The sequence below is a fragment of the Colletotrichum phormii genome, assembly GCF_030913505.1.
Source record: "Colletotrichum phormii strain CBS 102054 chromosome Unknown BDP81scaffold_2, whole genome shotgun sequence".
Classification (NCBI taxonomy): Eukaryota; Fungi; Ascomycota; class Sordariomycetes; order Glomerellales; family Glomerellaceae; genus Colletotrichum; species Colletotrichum phormii.
The window spans coordinates 683,670-701,292 of NW_026851444.1; the positions used below are offsets into that span (position 1 = coordinate 683,670).

Genomic DNA, 17,623 nt, shown 5'->3' on the forward strand with positions numbered 1-17,623 from the left:
GTTAGCAGAAATCGAGGTGCGGAACGGTGCCACGGCACTGAATAGGGTGCCTCTTGCCTCGCTTTGCCTTGCCTATCCGCGACTCGCCTCTTGGCTCCCCCCTGGAGACTCTCGCGTGGGTCCTGACGGTGATGTCTTCTGTCAACCTCTCCACACTTGAGAGCTGAAGGAGCATAGAGTTTACTGGCCACCTCAGTAACGGACGAGGAGTGCTTCTCATTGCTCAGTCCGAGTGGGTTGCTGAGAGATGGAATCCGGTTCACCGCCGCCTGACCGGGACCTGACCGTCTACCTCAAACGGTAGACACCCACAGCGTCCCTCCCTCACGTCTGCCGTGGCACTGTTGGTTCCTGCTTGTCAGGCCTCTGCATGATCACCCAGCCCGGCTCCGTACTTCTCCAGAATTTAAAGTTCTCGGTCTTCTAGAAAGAGGGCCAGGGCAGCACGTCCAACCGGTGGAACAGGTGGGAACCGGTGGACCGTCGAATCCTGACTCGCCCCGGTTTTCCACGGAGCAGAACCCTTCTTTGACGTTTGTCGTTTGTCGTCGGTCGTTGTCAGCGATGAGTGAGATGGGGTTTCCAAAAATGATAACCATGTGGAAGCCACACAAGCTGTCTAGGTTTTGGATCAAAACTCTGTTTCTTACGCGGGGCCTGGGGGGCCCCCCAGCAACTTCGGGATCTGAAGTTGGCCTCCCCCTACCTTACACTACCCTCGGCCCCTTCGCCCATCTGTCTCCATTCCAGGTACCTCACGTTCAGCCTTCACTATTGCATGCTCTGCCAAAACCGTGTCGAACAAGTACCTGCAACTGGCTGATGCTCTGGCCCGGGTGTCTCGTGCGATGCTGACCAACGCACCCCAACTCCGCTTGACCCCATCACCAAGCCGCCCTTCTGTGCCGTTCCGTGGCCTGGCACACCCGGAGCTCCCAAAGTGCGAGGCAGGCAAGGCGGTGGAATTGTGGACAGGCAGGCCAGAACAGACGATGATCGATCCACAACCGGTCCGGAAAAGCCGCTGCTCAGAAACAAACTCTGAATTCGGGAGAGAGGCGGACGGTCCGCGGAGGAATAGGAGGAATGCCAAAGATGAGCAGCAGGCCCCCTGTGCCGGACCCGGCCCAGCTCCAAGCCCAGTCTCTGCCTGGCACACTGCGGTGCTCATCACTGCTGTGATGCCGCTTTGCCTTTCGGAGGAGCGACTAGCATTTTCCCAACTGGGACACACCTCCGTGGTGAGCGACCACCGCTCAGTTGTCAGGTCTGTTTCACGACAATCTCGACTGGCCCCAGGAGTCGTCATCGTAATTCCAAGGTTTACCTCGTTATTGAGTAACGAAATTTGTATCGCCGTTGGAGACCCGGTAGCGTTGGCGCCGTCGTCGAGACCGCGCGCTCTCGGTCAAAGAATAGAGTATTGCGCCATCTGATATCCGTAGTGCTACGGACGTATGCCAAACCCTCTTGTATGCTTCCGTAGTGTGTGTTCTTCAGCCCTTTGGGGGACCAGCCACTCCGCAAAATTCGGGACTAGATCTGGTTCGAACGCGGGCGGGCTTATACAGATGCTCTGCTTTGCCACAAAGACCCAGCAGGCTGGTGATGATTATCAAGCTGTTCATTGGCGGTGGTTCGGGGTTTTCCTGCAATCCTTGCCTTTCACATAGCGCGTGTTCTAGCAATCTAGCAAACGGGCCTATGGCACTTGCGGGGCCCGAGACGTCGGCTAGATCAGAGATCGAGAGCCGCCCCGGGAAGAGTAAGGGGTCGAGCAAGCTAATACCGTTACATACAGTAGTAAACGAGTACGTAGCTACATGCACCGCGGCCCAGGTGTGGGACCATTCATTCATTTTAGGCTAAGCGACGGAGATGTCGACTAAGTGCGGTAATGGTTTCGAGGTTTCGTAAGGAAGCCAAGGCCCCATTCTGATTACTTCTCCGCTGTCGAACCTCATGCCCTAGACACTGTTGGACCGTTCCCAAAGCCCAGGCGGAAAGACAACCTAGAGAGAAACTCCACAGTGGGTTGGTTGTAGGGGTTGCCGTTGCGTGGTGATTTCGAGAGTCACTGAGAGCCGGGGGCCCAAACGGTCAAATAACAGGGAGCTAGTGAAGATCCTACAACTCCAGCTTTACGAACCAGCCAATCTCTACGTAAGTTGAGGTCAATGTCTTGATGACGAGAGTCAGGTAAGGCGGTGCTTCAGCCTTTAAGCGGGTTGTCGGCAAGTAGGCTCCAGAGACTATTCAGGGTCCGCGCAAACGTAAATTTGGACAACAAATATGCCAAAAAGGAACGAATAGGGCTCCATCCAGCGAATAGAATCATCGCAATGGCCCAACGATTAGACAGCTCCAGAGAGCTTTTCTCCCTCAATTACTGGACGTGCGGGGGAATGAGCGAGCGCCCTTGTACACTATCTACAATAGCTAGTTGTACCAGTTTGGTGTGTCGAGGTAGTAGGTAGGGTGCTACGTACGGGTTGAAGACGAGCTGGGGTAGCTCTCGTGCTCTCTCTCAGAGAGTTTACAACGGAACCTCGCAACTTCGGGGTTCCCTGCTTAGAGTGACCTTCGCTGCAACGCCACAGAGAATGGGTCAGCGTCGTGCTGGGTGTGAGGCGTTGATGAATCGCACGCATGGGGCTGGTCTCGGTCAACGACCGAAAGCAAGCGTGGCAGTCGCTGGGCCCGGCTGGCACGTTGGGGCATGTCGAACAACAAGGCTATGAAAGGGCCGAGATGGTTAAAAATGGGTAGCTAATTCGGTGCCAGCGATAGAGAGGCGGAGGATTCAATGAGAGAATGATGATAATCAAAAGAGAGTTTGTATCAAGGCAGGGCCTCGTCTGACTCTTGATGAGAAAGGCATATCCATCCATCCATCCATCCAACAACGGGAGTCTTGCCCTATTGGGGGGCTTGTCCTGGAGGATCGCAGTTGCCATACCTCGGGATGAGGTTATACAACGTCTCGGACGGGAGGCGAAGAAGGGTGGCTGCCACGATGTTGGCGGGATGGCGCAAACATCGGGAATCACGAACAGGAAAAAGAAAACACTGTAAAACTTAGATATTCTGGAGCCATGACGATGTTGTTGCCCATCCCGATCCACACAGCTGCAGACAGGCGAAGGACGGATGGTGCTGTGGGCAGCAGAGCGGGAAGGGCGAAAGGGAAGGGATGGAAGCTTGGCTCTCAGCCGTCGTTCGATCGTAGGACCACTCCCCCTAAGGGAAAAAAACCCCCCAAAATTCAGTCCAACTTCCCTATGGTATTCCGTCCCGCGCGTCGCCAATCCCGGGTCGGAAGTCGGCTCGCTCCCTCCCAGCAACTCGGAAAGATAGAGTTTACTGTAAAACAAGGCACTTCGCTGTCCATGCAGGCAGCAAATTTCCACATTCCTTGCGGCGTCACCTCCCTCGCACTTCAGCCCGAGAAGACGTGTAGTTAGGCCAAGGTGCCCCTCACCTTGTGCTCCGAGGGGCGAGGGTGCAGGAAAGAAGGGTTGTGGTCTGTACTCTGTACCGTAGATGCCAGGACATGCCGGGATGAAGGGTGGAGGGAAAGTCTTGGCGATAGCAGGGGAAAGCTACGAATACCTACGGCTACGGGTACGGGATACTCAAGGGGTCGGTTGACCTGACTTAGACAACCTTGTCGTCGAGAAGAGAACAATACGCTGACAAGCTGATTAAATACGACACAATGGAGAAGGAGGAAAAAGCCACTCCTCACACCAGAGGAGCACAGAGCGTTGACCACCACATTTATACATGGAAATACACACTTTTTCAATCCAAGGGAAGAGAGGGGACGGGTATCCTGGTTCGACAGATCCAGTGGACTGGGAGCTGGGAGGTTTCTGGTCCCGTGCCGGTCCCTTGTGGCTACAGACTGATGGACGGGGGATGGGAGGGCCCTAGTGCGAAAGCTGCTGCACGAGGGGGCCAAAACGGAGAGCAACCCCGTAGTCGAGAATGGCACAACGGGATATCGATATGTACGTACCGTATACAACGACGACTCCCGGCTGGCAATCAGACAATCAAGCAATCAACCGCGACGCGGGCGGCCCCCAACCTCCAGTGATTAGCACGCTATGGTGTCATAGGGCCAGGGATGAGACGGATCATGGCAGATCCTTTTCTCTTTTTGTGAATGTTTTCTCTTTCACCGTTCGGGAGTATTACATCTGATACTTGACTGTGAATCATGGACATCTGCAGTTGGTATCCCGTCAAAATGTGAGGCATTGAGACGGTTCATTCCCCCTGTGCGACCTGAGGGAATAGATGTGATGGCTTGTCAAGCAAGACATGGGCACCAAGTGATAGCAAGGGACCCGGTACGATGCCCAGAGTTCGATGCGATACCTACTTGTGCTACGGCAGGCAACTTCAGGGCGAAGGTTCAGAGGATTCTAGTCCCTGTCCAGTATCTGAAGAGGGATACACAAGCGTGTTTGCAACGTATTGTCTCTGTATTGTGTTACGTGTATTCCTCTACGTACTCTGTAATAGAGAGCATGCATATCGTTCCATTGTTGGTTCATATCCGTACACCGTAATGCTTTGCGCAAGGGCACCATGGGGACGTCTGTCTCCTTGATGTGATGGATCATATCCTTGGGTCCAGGGTATCCGCACTTTAAACTCCTCGAAATGCAGACTTACGTATGTTGCGGAGCCCACCAGGACATCAAGATGAAGCTTGGGATAGGTGCAAAAAACGAAAACAAAACAAAAAGTCAGCTAGACCAGGCGTGGCCTGGCAAGGCCCCCAAGATTAATTGTTTGGTTGTTTGATTGTTGAGAACATGCTTTCCCGCGGCCCCTACCTACCTAGCGCAAAGAGAACGTTTTTTTTCTTTAAGCCGAAAGCCACAGGGAAATGTGTGTATCCCGGTTCATGGGTCAGTGGGATGGGCGTCGCCGCATGGGGGTGAAGACGCGAGAAAGGCGCGAGGTGAAGGGCGGATAGTGTGGAAAGGGTAAAGGGAGTGGAGGGTGGACTTTTGAGCCTAGAGGGGCGGCCGCCCGGTGGCTTACCTGTCTTCAGCCTTCGGGTAACCGCACGTCTTTCTTTTCGCATGGCGGCACATGCTTTAGGGTGTAAGAGTTATTGCAATGGCAGGGATAGCTTCGAGTTCAGTTGGATAGTTGGAGGGTAAGCTCCACGGATGACACGGCGGGGAGTGCGAAAGTTGCATTCTAATTGTCTTCAAGTGACAAGAGGTCCATTCCCATCTCATGATGCATCAAATCATCAGCCCCCTCTTCTCGCGCGGTTGCCTGTATTGGTGCCATCCGCCCACCTTAGGCTTCAGGAACCTCGGCCAAGGTCAAAGACGTACTGCGTAAGAAAGAAAGGCTGAGCCAGAGCCAGAGCTAAGAAAGGCAAAAAGCCCCAGTACACGGAGACCAAACAGAAGCAAAACCAGGCGTGAAAGCCTCCATTCCGGTGGTTATTGAGTTGGTAATAATGACAGGGCTCGGAATAAGGTTGCAATGGCCAGGACGAGTCGCAATTAACCGCCCAGCGTCAAGTCAGTTGAAAGACAATGCAGCGAATCAGAGGCGCCGGGTGCGTCTCCGTGTACGTACTCTGGAACGGGTACTCGTACCTACGCTACCTAGTAGGTATACAAAGTGCTCCGCACATAGTATCCGTAGTCAGTAAGGTAGGCGAAGTACTCCGTACTGGTAAGGTGGCCAGGCCGCCCGGAGAGAAGGTAATATCGCTGAGCCAAGGTGATGGAGCTGGGATTGTCTATGCGCCTATGCACTGAGCAGCGCAATAAGCGTAGTGCGGCTAAAGCGAAGTTGGACTGGACCGTTCCGATTACCCCCTTCCAGTTTCCCGTCCCCCCTCGTCCACCTTTGGCTGTGCTGCATTGGGTAGGGAAGGTGAGATAGGTGAGGGTGCGGGTGAGGCCCGTAGCATCTGCTCTTGAAAGTCTTGGAGCCCTGAGCTCCTGACTACTGCAAGTCAGTCAATGGACACCAGCATGACTAACGCAGCCTTGGCCGGGTTTGTAAAAGCGGGTCAGGAACAGGCGCTAGACCATAAGTCCGGACCCACCTTTTGCCTGCCCTGATCATTCTGAATTTCTGATGGACCATTCCAAGGGCAAGAGTGACGCTGCATCAAACCCAGCCTCATTCTGGTTGGTTCCTGGCTCCCAACTGCCCTTAGGTTCTCCTACTGACATGCTCCTTGTCGCTCTTTGCCATATCACACACACACATACATTCTCGCATATTGTCCTATGGATACCGTTACCACCAATTGTCATACGCAGCCACACTCAGTCTCCTGCCAGGCGACTGGCTACCGACACACCTTTTTCTGCAACTAAACACTAGTGGCTAGAGGTCTGATGGCAGCAGAACACTCGAGAGTCAGGAGTGTCATCTCAACGCCCTGTTTCTCAAACGTGCTCGCTCCAGAGACATCGATCCTCCCTTCCACAGCCACTGGGCAGTCTTTCTGCTCGCAGGGAACTCCCAAGACAGACCTGATTGATCGATAGCCTCTCGTGCCTATCCATTTGCTGCAATTGCTGCTGCAGCTTCGCCATAGCAAGCCTGCCCCCTTTTTTTCTGCTCGCCCACTTTTGCTAGGACGGTATCGAAACGCAGAGGAGCATGCTTCTAGACCTTTTCTCTTGACTAACAGCAACTAGCTTACCTGCGAACACATGGAGCATCTCAACTTGAGGCAAAACAGCCTGTCGTTGTTCCTAGCCCGTAGGCTGTCGTCGGGCTCCCACCCTCAGAATAGGAAAGAAGGAAAAAAACCGTTGTCTCACCCCTCCATCTCAGCCTTGACTGGCCTCACCGGGCCTCATATTTCATTAATCATGCCTATACGCGGTAAACGCCAACCTTCACATCCACTCTTCCGTCGTGCTCTTCTGCCCGCCGTCGTCTTTACTCGTTCCTCCTGCCTCTTCGCCACACCGTCTTGACTTTTCACAGCCCAACCGAACATAGGCTTTTTGCCAACTCACGCACATACCGCATATCTGCATCATACCGTCGCCGTCCAGTACGCACAAGTCTGTGCTTGCTATTGTCCGTCTCAACTATCAGCATCACACGCGCATTCCGACATGCCTTCAGACACTGGATAGAGCGACCGTCGGGAACTCTGAATTGTCTTTACACTCAGTCAATCGCATTCCCAAACAGCTTGGACCAAAACGGAAATACCTCCGTTCTGGTGTTGTGTCAAAGAGACTTTTGGCCATGTGGAGTCACCCACGCCTCTCTTGTTCCATCCCGATCTAGGTCTTGATGGGTGATTAGCATTCGCGTCCTACCCTCGTAAAGCCGTGCCGCGCTGTGCTGTGCTGCGCTGCGCTATACTTCGTAGAGTACTGTTACTACCATCATTTGACCTTGGACTGCGCGCTTCATGCCACGCACAACAGGAGGCATGAGCACTTCTTCCCAGTACCTACTCGTGCGCCAGCATCGGCTCCAGTAACAAAAGCGCGGGTCACGGCATTGCAATTACACTTAGCTGCAAGTCGTTGGTTACGGTTTTGACGGCTGACGGGTGGCTGCAAGTCTAAGGGACTTTGAGAACAAGCTGCAACTCGTGACTACATTGGAGACACCGATGGTCTCCCGGTCAAGGCAAGCTTCTCTTAGAGTTCAGTTCCTTCGTCGTCGACCTCCGTCAGTCAGTCAAATACCGTCGGTACAAGTTGTCATTGTCGTCCTCGTCCTCATCGCCGCTTACTGGGTTCTTTAACCTTTCTCCTGCTGAGCCACATTCACACCCCCGTCCCCGTCCCCTCCCTCTGCCCCCAACACCTCTGTCCCTTGCCCTTCACTTTCACCCTTCCAGATCCCCACCTTGCTATTACACGCCCTCCCTTCTCCATGTTCGTGGGAGGACCATCTACCTCATCACATCTCCCCACTCTTCGCGGGTTGGGATCTGTCGCTGCTGTCCACACTACCTCCCCACGGCGTACTAGGAGGTGTCCTTTTCACCCCATGCAATTTATGTCCTTTTTTATTCTTTCCACCTTCTTCTTGTCACTTCTGGGTTCACAGCCAGCCAGCAAATACCCAGCCTATCCTCTAGGTGCCAAGATCCAGTACGAGGCTAATGAATGCCGCCACGTTATACACTCTGCATGGCGGCTGGATGCTTGCAACGGAGCCCCCAGTCTCTTGGTGACGGGATGCAGGTCGCATTACTGTTGCGAGTCCAGGTCGACTGTCAACCGACAGAGGAGAGTGACCCGCACATCTGTTTCCTCGTCTCGTTTTGCTGATGCCACGGCCCACGACTTGAATTAGACTGGGCTGGAACTGACAACCTTCCTTTCCCTCTGAGAAACTCAACCTACGGATACTGACTGATGACTTACACGCATACCCACGCACACCTCTCCCACGCCACACCACACACTCACACTCCCACTCCCACTTCCCACGCCTCTCAACTCACACTCCAGGGCCTAGCTTTTTCTCACCCTTCACCCGTCGTCTTTGATCCCACACCTTACTTACACGCCTTCTCACACCCACACTCTCTCACTCTCCCGCACACACTTTTTTTTTTTTTTGTTGTTGTTGCACTTGTCACTTTATCTCATTACACTCCCCCAAGGCCTTTTCCTTCCACACTCCCCCCAATTTAAAATTCAGAATCCCACACTCCCTGCCAGATACGTACTTTCTATACGGACGATTATACTTTTCAACCCATGCCTGACTATCCGTACCCGTACCTGTCCTGAGCTGCGCTTCCGCTCCCTCATCCGTGGTGACAAGGCCAGTTCCTATAAGAGAACCGTCTAATCCGGGGTTGGATTTGTCCTATTCGGATCGGTACATTTGCATCGCACATCGAATCCACAGCAACACCCAGCTCCAGCCCTTCCCCTGCAATAGACAACGCAAGCCAAGGCACAACGTCAAACAACTGTGCGCGCCTCTTTATTGGAGATACCCAGCATCCGTGGTTCTGGCTCTTGTACCTAGAACCTACACCTCGTTGCTGCCCCCCGCTACTCATTAAATATCGTCGCCCCTCCCCGTCACCTAGACCAGATCGGATCAGCCCATCACATTATATATCATCTGTCATCCTCCCCAGCCTTCTTACCTCCTCGGACACATTTGCCTCTTCACCAAAGATCAACACTCGCCTTCGCCATCTTATATATACTCAACACCTCGTCTTCTATAAACTACGATGCTGTCCATCACACCCCAGGGAGATCACCACCAGCAGTCCCTCTACCTTCCCTTTAGACCGTTGTCTTCCTCGAGCCGCCCTTGCACCGACTTGCCCTTCCTCAGCAGCCTCGCCAGCAGTATGGGTCACAGCCTTCACGTCGGCAACACCGTCTCGGTGACGCCAGCTTCGCTCAAGGACTCAGCCAGCGTTGCGCAGGCCCTCGAGATCGCCAGAGAGAGCGAAGATGGAGCCTCAGACCCGACTGTTAGCAGCATCCTGGAGAGCGCTATCAGCCAGATCTGGGCAAAGGTCGCCGCTCAGCCCGAGTCCTACGTCCTCAACCGGGACGAGTTCGCCGTCTTCAACTACTTCCAGCACCGCTTCATGGGCAACAAGATCGCCATGGCCGCAAGAAAGCGCTACTGGGATAACGCCCGCGCATGAATCCCCGGCCCTCGACTTTGCTAATGGACCAATATACACTGGTCTACTGCGCAACCTGACAGTTGCGCGTGACCGGGCGTGCAACTTGGTATCTGCAGCTTTGTACACGAAGCAACAGCTCTGCAAGTAGCATATCCTCTCACACCCCAAACGCGAGCCTCGCTTTCCCCTTCTGGCATTTCCTTCGACTTTGTACACGGGAAGGCACCGCATACACACTTAGGAGCCACACCCCGAGGGTTTACACGATTTACGACTCTCGTTCTGTCGACATACATATTGGGAGGTACATCTCGCTGTGGACGCAGCTTTGCCCACTACCCCGGGGATTCTCACCCGCCGCCCGCATATCTTCTTCCGTGGAAGAAGTAGCCAACATCGGACATGGTGTTCATTCGCCTTCGCCACAGCTTGTATTTCAAGCAGGCATCCGATTCCGCTATACTCCGCCAAGGCCTAGTAAGGTGTTTGCCGTACCCGAGAATCCAGTCTTGGCTGTCTGCGCGCCTCGGTCCCCTTATCCGTCCCATAATCTCATCAGCCCACCACCAAATCCACCAGACGCATATATCCGTTCTAATACCCGAAAAGCACCCACTTATCAGACCAAATCCTTGTTCCGGGGCGTTGCAACAACGAGGGAAAAGTGGACCGAGCCCCAAGCGTCCTCTCACTCCCCTTTCCCTTCTCCAAAGGCAAGGGCCAAAAAAGGACCTCCTCCACCTTCTCACCAATCCAACTCCTCCCAAGAATGCTCCGCGCTCCCCCAACATCCAGCGCGGCGGACGTCACAGCGCAGGCGGTAGCCCGCACTTGGCTAGGAGGGAAGAGAATGGGAAAGGCTCCGGCAGGCAACTCGGACCCGGGATCTAGCCAGCAATCCACGGGCGGACTCATCGAGAATCCCGGTGTACGAGACAAAGTGAACCTACAGCCTGGTTCAATGTCTTGAGTCGAATGCAGGCATGCGGATATCTGTTGCGACATGCATCAGCATATTGCTGCCTACCATTCGGTTCAGGTTGCCTCAGCCTTTTGGTGGCTCGCTAAACTTCCGAAGCAAGCGAGCATGCGAAGACGTTGAACTGCATGACTGACTGGTCATCGTTTAGCGCCTCTACAGCACTGCGAGAGCACGTTTGCACAGACATCGAACGACCGCTCCGCTGTTGTATGGATGTCACTTGGACGACAAGCGCTGCAGCAACTCGCACAGCGATGATACTATGCCACGGTCAAGCATGTCCTACCGCACGGCTGGCCTGGCAGCGGCATCATCGCTTCGAGTTGAGACGACTTGGACTGGCGGTGTCTAAGGGACGACTGGTTGGTTTCGGATCACTGGTTGCCGATAGCCACTCAAGCCACCGGCGGCATTGTATTACTTTGCTGCCCCCCTCACACCCTTTTCCTCGCTCCTCCAAGTGTGGCTTGGCCAGCGCTCGAGGCGCCTACGTGAAGAGCCGCTAAGACGCTGCCACGACACGACAAAGTATGGTATCATTTCACTTTTGCAGTGGATTTGTGCCAGTCAAGTGTCTTGGATCGGGGACCGCGCGGGCCAGACGGATGATGGGCAATACTGTGTGTCAGTTTAAACTTTGGGATTATTGTCGAGAATGAGCGGCGATGTACAGATGTCTTAGTGCGGAGGGAAAGCAATCATGGGGCGATCGCCGGAGAAGAGATGGGCAAGTGTGATCTCATCACACGTTTTCGAGTTGCACTTTTGGCGTAGGCTAAATTCCTTTTTTATTCTATTCGTGTTCATTCTTATTCACACAAACATGATACTTGCGACATGGCATTTTGTACTTTTCATGTATCATAGACATACTCCAGACGGTGACATTCCGGACGGCAGTGTAAACACTGGAGAAACAATTATGTTATTCATTCACCATCAACATTTACTTGACCAGATATCTTCCTTGTGACTGAAATCCATGAACGTGCCTGGCGATGATCCCTTCAATACGGATAATGTGGTAGTCATTGATTTCCTGAAATAATTTGCATTTCCCAGATCGTGTGTCTGTACGGATAATTGGTAGGTACTCTGATTTCGGAAAGGAAGGCAGGCGCAAAGGCTGTGGTCATTTATGGTGGGTGGGTGGTTGCCTCAGGTCAGCTTGAATCCCGGGCTGGTTCTTGCGCTCCTGCGCGTTTAAGGTTATTCGGCGTTTTGTTTGGCTTGCATGGACTGGCAGCTACGGAGTGTGCGATTTGGTGATAGAACAGGATATCCAGCAAGGAAAGCACCTGTAACTTGTAAGAGCTCTATGCTCCTGCCGCAAAGCAGCCACCAGTTTGTTTGAGAAGGTTCAGACTTTTTGGCTTCTTGCCCTTCTTTCCCGTCGGGTGTTCCTCCTTCCTGTCCGCTTGATTTTCTCCCTCTCTCCTTCCGGTCTCTCTCGCGGAGGTGTAAGAAAGCTCCTACCGCAAGTCCGGCATTAATTTCCTCCTCATGGTTTGAGCCAGGTACCTAAGCTGAAAGAATGCAGGCGGAAGGAAACTTACCTAGCAAGTGAGGAAAGGGAAAGCTGATACACATTAGACACAGACACACGACAACAGCCCCAGCAGCTCTTCCATCTGTGATTTGCTCTCCGCCAGCTCGTCCTCCTCGCGAAACAGCCTCGTCAAAGCATAACTCAATATCGAATGGTGGCTTCACTCTAGTGCTGTACCTTTTCCCGGATACAGCGGCGGACTTGTCCATTACATTTACTTCAGCCAATTCCGCCCGCTCGTTGGCTGTCCAGACAAATCCTTTCTTTGGGTCTTAGCCTCTGACCATTGGATCTGTTCCTCACCGACTCCGTCTACCGCTCATTTGATCGGATTCAACATCATAGCACAGCTCGCGGTCTTTTTTACCTTTGGACGGCACTCCACGTTTGCCAATCATCACCCACACTGCTGGGGTTGGATCGTCTCGTAGCGGCGTTTACCTCTACATTCTCGCTTTCTGCCTCGGCGGCGCGCGCGGATTGTCGTATCTATTCCACCGCATCATCTTGACACCTTGTTTACCGCCTCGGCGCCATATCATCATCTCAGTAAGCAGCAGGCAAGGTACGTCCACAAAGCATCAGAGACCAAGCCAATTGTGGTTCGGCCTACAGCCCTCCCCGCTCCCTTGCCAGCCAGCCGCCCAGACCGTTATACTCCCAATAGATGCGGATCTACGTACTGTATCCCGTCTCTTCGTTTACCAAATCTCGTCTGGCGCATGGCGCCGCCTACTTCTTAGTGCCTCTCAGCTGCTTGCACTGGCGCTTGTTCCTCATGTTTGCCTTTGAGTGGCGTTCACCGGGTTCGCTCGCATTCCTCCCCATGCTTCCCCACTCCTCCTCTCCCTGCCCGACCCTCTGGGATTTGGTGGCTTTACTCGATGCGCCGTTTTGCTCACACCTACTCTTCCGTCACGCGGTTTCTGACACCAACCACCAGAAACGCACCGTACCCAACCCAGAGACATAGGGCAGAAGGGCCTCAAGGCTGCAGAGTGAGGCGTCGAGCCTGAACCTTCTACAGGGCCCCACGATGGCCCCTCGGCCAGTCAGTCGGGCGCTTGCCTTGTCTCTCTTTGTTCTCGTACTGAACACGGGCTACGTGGCTTCACGTAATCTGATTCCAGCGGCGGCCTTGTCAGACTATGTCACCCGCCAGCAGGGAATTATTGCCGATACTCCGGCGCCAATGGGCACTTTGCTAGATGCAGAGGGCGGCCAACAGCAGAAGCCGCTCGACTGTTTTCAAGTCGCCCAGCCAGTGTTGGGTCCCAAAGGCCCCGTCTACCAGGCGTTGACGGGCAGCTTTGATGATGGCAAGGGTAAATCTCCGGCGACGGACCCCAAAGACTGCAAGGTGCAGTTGATGGACCACTCTTTTGGTAACAGCTTTGGCAAGCCCTTCGTCGGTAAGTGGCATGGCATTCTCATCACACCACCACCGACGCAAATCAAATGCGTGGTGGATAACCCGGAAATAGGTATCCTGACTTGGAGTTGATAGGCGACTACAAACCTCCTGGCTGCGACTTCAACCGCGTCATTGTAAACTTTACCGCCACCTCTGCAGGCCGCCAACTGGATCGGCTGGCTTTGTTGTATCTCGGCGACACGGAGGTATGGAGAACATCCACTGCGGAGCCCAGAGCGCCGCCCGGAATCATCTGGACCTATTGGAAAGACATGACCCCGTATCTTAGTCTCTGGAAGACTCCTCAGAAGATCATTTTCGACTTGCCCAACCTCATCGGTAAGCCCATGTCCCGTATCCCAGTTCTTCCAGGCTCCAAAACCAAGTGACCTGCCATACCCGAATCCTTCCTTCGGAGACTTCGGAGTGGGGGCCAAAACGGCTAACGCGCCGCCAAGACGACATGTTTACGGGCCCCTTCAACTGCACCCTGACCGCAACCTTTTTCAAAAGCGACGTCGAAACCGACAGTGCACCCCCGGCTGACCACATCATCCCCATATCATCACGGAACGCGTCTTCCAACACAGGCAGTGCCTGGCTAGTGCCTGAACGTGAAGCCGTGAGCACTGTCAAATTTCCGCGCAATGCCAATCGAGCAGTCTTCTCCGTCTCGGCCAATGGCCAAGGGACCGAGGAATTCTGGTGGAGCAATGTCCTTCAGAGCGATGCTGCAGCATTCAATGCCACCGTCGGTATGGCTCCGGATGGCAGCCCGTGGCGTGAGGTGCAAGTCATCATTGATGACCAGCTAGCCGGGGTACAATGGCCATTCCCTGTTATTTTCACTGGAGGCGTCGTTCCCAGCTTTCACCGGCCGCTCGTAGGTCTCGACGCTTATGATTTACGAGAGCATGAGATCGACATCTCGCCATGGCTCCCGGTCTTAAGTGATGGCAAGGAGCACACATTCAAGATCAAAGTCGCCGGCCTCGCGGATGACGGGCAAAAAACAATTGTGAATACCACCGTTGGCAACTTTTGGGTTGTCTCTGGCAAAGTTTTTCTATGGCTAGACGAGGAGGGCTCTATCACGACTGGGAAACCGCCTACTGTATCAATCTCCGACCCTGATATCAAAATCACTGGTCGTGCCCTAGGAAAGAACTCTACAGGCGCCAACGAAACTCTTGCATTCAATCTGGATGTGACGAGGATGATCTCTGTCAAAGGCGAGGTAGTCTCCAAGAAAGGGACCAAGAACCCTGAGTGGACTCAAAAGTTGTCGTACACCAACAATGCGACGCTAGGCCAATTTGGTCGCAATGGCTTCAATAACTTCATCATCACCGGGACAGACGAACTGACGGGCATGGGCACATACAAGTCAACATACTCGTACCCGCTGATCGTCAATCAAACTGCCAACATGTCAGCGAACGGTGACCTGAGCCTGGACGCAACACTATTCCAAGAATTGAGGTTGGAAGTCGAAGGTGTCGGTGTATACCCGACCGGGCTTGAGGCTTACAATAACCCAACCCGCAACAGGCAGGGACAAAGCAGCCAATACAAGACTTCCAAACTCTCGACGTTCCGGAACGGCACGGCAGTCTTCAACATGCCGGCAGATATGAAGAGCAGCTCAGCATTTGGCACTACTCGGCAGGTCTTCCGGTTCAGCGGCGGCCGGGACGGGGCACGTGACGTGGAGCTATATACAAGGAGAGTGAGAGCAAGCAACAACACGGTGCTCTCCGACGAAGAAAAGTCTGCCGATGGCCGTGAGAAGGTTTTGACCGTCTCAAACCCTTTAGGGGAAGCCAATTAAGATCGGCAAATGTGCACTAGTTACAGGTGAAGGCTCTCAAGTTTCAACTTCCAAGAGACTAGTATAGGGCACTCAAGAACAGCCGTGAGCAGGTGCTGAACAGACATGGACAAACATGCCATGTCGGACTCCGGATTACACCGACCAGCTGCACGGACGAAAGGACGGGAGGCTTCAGGCTACTCTAGCACTACTGAGCTGGCCCAAGTGCACTGGCAGCTCTGCTAGCCGCTTGTGGCAGAGGTGAGAAAGTGTCTTTCACCTTTACACTGCGGTTGGCAAGTTGGCAAGGTTGTCGAATCGGGATTTGGTTTTTAAACTTTCGGGGTTAGAAGCAAACGGCGACATAGCCGTCATCTCCCCCGGTCATCCATCTCCCCCCCCCCCTTTCTCACCCCCGGTCTAGTGTAGTGTATTCGTACGCGGTCCACCATACGAACCGATCAGCCATGTTTCGGTGCAGCCTGCTCGACCGGGGTACAGAGATGGAAAAGCAAGGGCCAAAGGCCAGCCTGCCAGCCAGAGCCAGAGCCAGCCAGAGACCAGCCTGAACGACAACACAGTCTGCTGCCAGGCGTGCAAGGCAGGGAGGAATAGAGTTAGCACAGCCCACAATTACATCCCTCGGGATAATCTTTACAGCGCGCCTGCCAAATCTCGTTCCCCTTTCCCCGGCAGCGATCTACAGCGAATCTGGGTGGCAGGTTGAGTTACATCGCATCGCGCTCTGGCAGGATCAAGGAGTGCCAATACCAAGTACTTATGGTACTGTATGATCTCGAGACCAGCAATGTTTCCGTCCTTGTTGGCCATTCCTTGCAACCTTTCATGCTAATTCCACTCTTTGCTAGGGGAGCTTGTTGGAGGGTGACTGACTGTTCATCTTTTCCTCCTTCTCGTACGGGAACCAGTCCCTGTGCGAGAGCTCGAAGGCATGTCATGCACTACCAAAGTCTAAAAAGACCCCAAAAAACCCCACGGCAAGTCTCAACTCCCATATTCTGTCTCGCCTACGGTGTAATGTGGGGGGGTCTTGGAGGGAACTGCCTTTCCCGGACGATATGCTCCACCTGGGCAGATTTGTCGTCCATCTCATCATTCCTCCAATTCCATCCCGTGCCCGTCGAGACGGCTGTCCAAAACACAACAACCACAGACGATACGCAGATTACGCAGTTACGCGGCTTTCCCAGCAGTGAGGGAGGCTAGCGCGCCGCACCAGCCTCTCAGCAGCTACAACACGTTTGGACAGAAAGCCTAATGAGATTTGCAAGCGCTCGATCCAAGCCTCATACATCACTGGAAGCCCGGCAGTCTGGGAGAGAGGGACCCTCCTCAAGCACGCACGCACGGCACGCCGCACGCCTCACGGAAAAGCTCAGAGGAGGACGCGGGAATGACAAACCATGGAGGGGCGTGTGGCGCTTGTATCGGTCTGTTCCAGTTCCATTCCCACACCATCTCCTTTTTTCGCATCTCGAGTAACGAAAATAGGGGTCATCGCCGTGGAGCTCCATGGCGATCGTCGATATACAACAACAAAGACACCATTAGGAAACCTTAATATTCCTTTTGCCTTGGCCACCGATTAGCGATTACCGGTCTCCTTCTTCCTCAATCTTACTCACTCGCTCTCACCTTCACTCGGACACTACGCGCACTCGCATCCATCCTCCATAAACTCTATAATCTTCAGATGTCCATTCCGTCGTAGATAAGCTTTGGGAACATTGCTTACCATCTCAGTTGCCTTTGCTGCGCGCTTCCCCATCGAACCTGGTGCCCGGGCGATCGATCACGGTAGTGCGGTCTCCAGTCGAAAATACCACGCTACGGGGCGGCCGCCTCTTGTACAGGAATGGCAAGGTCGCAGCGAGTAAGTCTTCGTGGGAGCCGCTTTGGCGGTTGGCGGTTGGCTTGGCCGCAAGCTCCAAGAGTGGGACGCGCCTCGTGTCTTCGTACTCGTAGTTCGCGACTATTTTTTCGCAAGAATCGGTTTGGATTTCCTTGGCGCTGTCGCCCATTAACCGACCAAGATGGCCAAGCTTTCCTCCAACATTCCATGACAGGCCTGGCTCTTGGTTGTGTGGTTGTGTTATGGAGTACGGTACTTGACTCACGCCCACACACCCCCCATTCTGGTATGGTACCCTTACGACAAATAGCAGAAGTTCTACCTAGAGAGCACATCAACTGCCAAGTTG

General features: G+C 53.8%; 5 protein-coding genes across 5 annotated transcripts; 3 read left to right on the forward strand and 2 right to left on the reverse strand.

The window, feature by feature from the left end:
* Nucleotides 1-504: 504 nt before the first annotated feature.
* On the reverse strand, nucleotides 505-1,395 carry BDP81DRAFT_80699 (uncharacterized protein). Its single transcript, XM_060596315.1, has one exon. It carries the CDS (start codon nucleotides 1,307-1,309, stop codon nucleotides 713-715), a length of 597 nt encoding a protein of 198 aa, XP_060450334.1. The 5' UTR covers nucleotides 1,310-1,395; the 3' UTR covers nucleotides 505-712.
* A 7,837-nt stretch (nucleotides 1,396-9,232) lies between these two features.
* BDP81DRAFT_445158 (uncharacterized protein) lies at nucleotides 9,233-9,661 on the forward strand (the record flags this gene model as incomplete). Its single annotated transcript, XM_060591916.1, has 1 exon — nucleotides 9,233-9,661. The coding sequence occupies one exon, from the start codon at nucleotides 9,233-9,235 to the stop codon at nucleotides 9,659-9,661; it is 429 nt and encodes a 142-aa protein (XP_060450335.1).
* A 192-nt stretch (nucleotides 9,662-9,853) lies between these two features.
* On the forward strand, nucleotides 9,854-10,642 carry BDP81DRAFT_80754 (uncharacterized protein). The gene has a single exon (XM_060596317.1). The coding sequence runs from the start codon at nucleotides 10,046-10,048 to the stop codon at nucleotides 10,532-10,534; it is 489 nt and encodes a 162-aa protein (XP_060450336.1). The 5' UTR covers nucleotides 9,854-10,045; the 3' UTR covers nucleotides 10,535-10,642.
* A 1,074-nt stretch (nucleotides 10,643-11,716) lies between these two features.
* BDP81DRAFT_80762 (uncharacterized protein) lies at nucleotides 11,717-12,549 on the reverse strand. The gene is made up of 2 exons (XM_060596318.1): nucleotides 12,182-12,549; nucleotides 11,717-12,097 (listed from the first exon to the last, which is right to left on the reverse strand). Exons 1-2 carry the CDS (start codon nucleotides 12,381-12,383, stop codon nucleotides 11,835-11,837), a joined length of 465 nt encoding a protein of 154 aa, XP_060450337.1. The 5' UTR covers nucleotides 12,384-12,549; the 3' UTR covers nucleotides 11,717-11,834.
* A 381-nt stretch (nucleotides 12,550-12,930) lies between these two features.
* BDP81DRAFT_497112 (peptide N-acetyl-beta-D-glucosaminyl asparaginase amidase A-domain-containing protein) lies at nucleotides 12,931-15,760 on the forward strand. Its single transcript, XM_060595443.1, has 3 exons — nucleotides 12,931-13,582; nucleotides 13,675-13,927; nucleotides 14,047-15,760. Exons 1-3 carry the CDS (start codon nucleotides 13,211-13,213, stop codon nucleotides 15,417-15,419), a joined length of 1,998 nt encoding a protein of 665 aa, XP_060450338.1. The 5' UTR covers nucleotides 12,931-13,210; the 3' UTR covers nucleotides 15,420-15,760.
* The last annotated feature ends 1,863 nt before the right edge of the window (nucleotides 15,761-17,623 follow it).

Excerpts from the sequence above, each read along its gene's own strand:
- BDP81DRAFT_497112 (XM_060595443.1), top strand. The coding sequence starts at position 13,211 with ATGGCCCCTCGGCCAGTCAGTCGGGCGCTTGCCTTGTCTCTCTTTGTT. Across the intron at positions 13,583-13,674 it reads ACAGCTTTGGCAAGCCCTTC|TTGATAGGCGACTACAAACC; the intron begins GTCGGTAAGTGG and ends CCTGACTTGGAG. Across the intron at positions 13,928-14,046 it reads CGACTTGCCCAACCTCATCG|ACGACATGTTTACGGGCCCC; the intron begins GTAAGCCCATGT and ends CGCGCCGCCAAG.
- BDP81DRAFT_80754 (XM_060596317.1), top strand. The coding sequence starts at position 10,046 with ATGGTGTTCATTCGCCTTCGCCACAGCTTGTATTTCAAGCAGGCATCC.
- BDP81DRAFT_80699 (XM_060596315.1), bottom strand. The coding sequence starts at position 1,309 with ATGACGACTCCTGGGGCCAGTCGAGATTGTCGTGAAACAGACCTGACA.
- BDP81DRAFT_80762 (XM_060596318.1), bottom strand. The coding sequence starts at position 12,383 with ATGGACAAGTCCGCCGCTGTATCCGGGAAAAGGTACAGCACTAGAGTG. Across the intron at positions 12,098-12,181 it reads TCCCTTTCCTCACTTGCTAG|GAGCTTTCTTACACCTCCGC; the intron begins GTAAGTTTCCTT and ends GACTTGCGGTAG.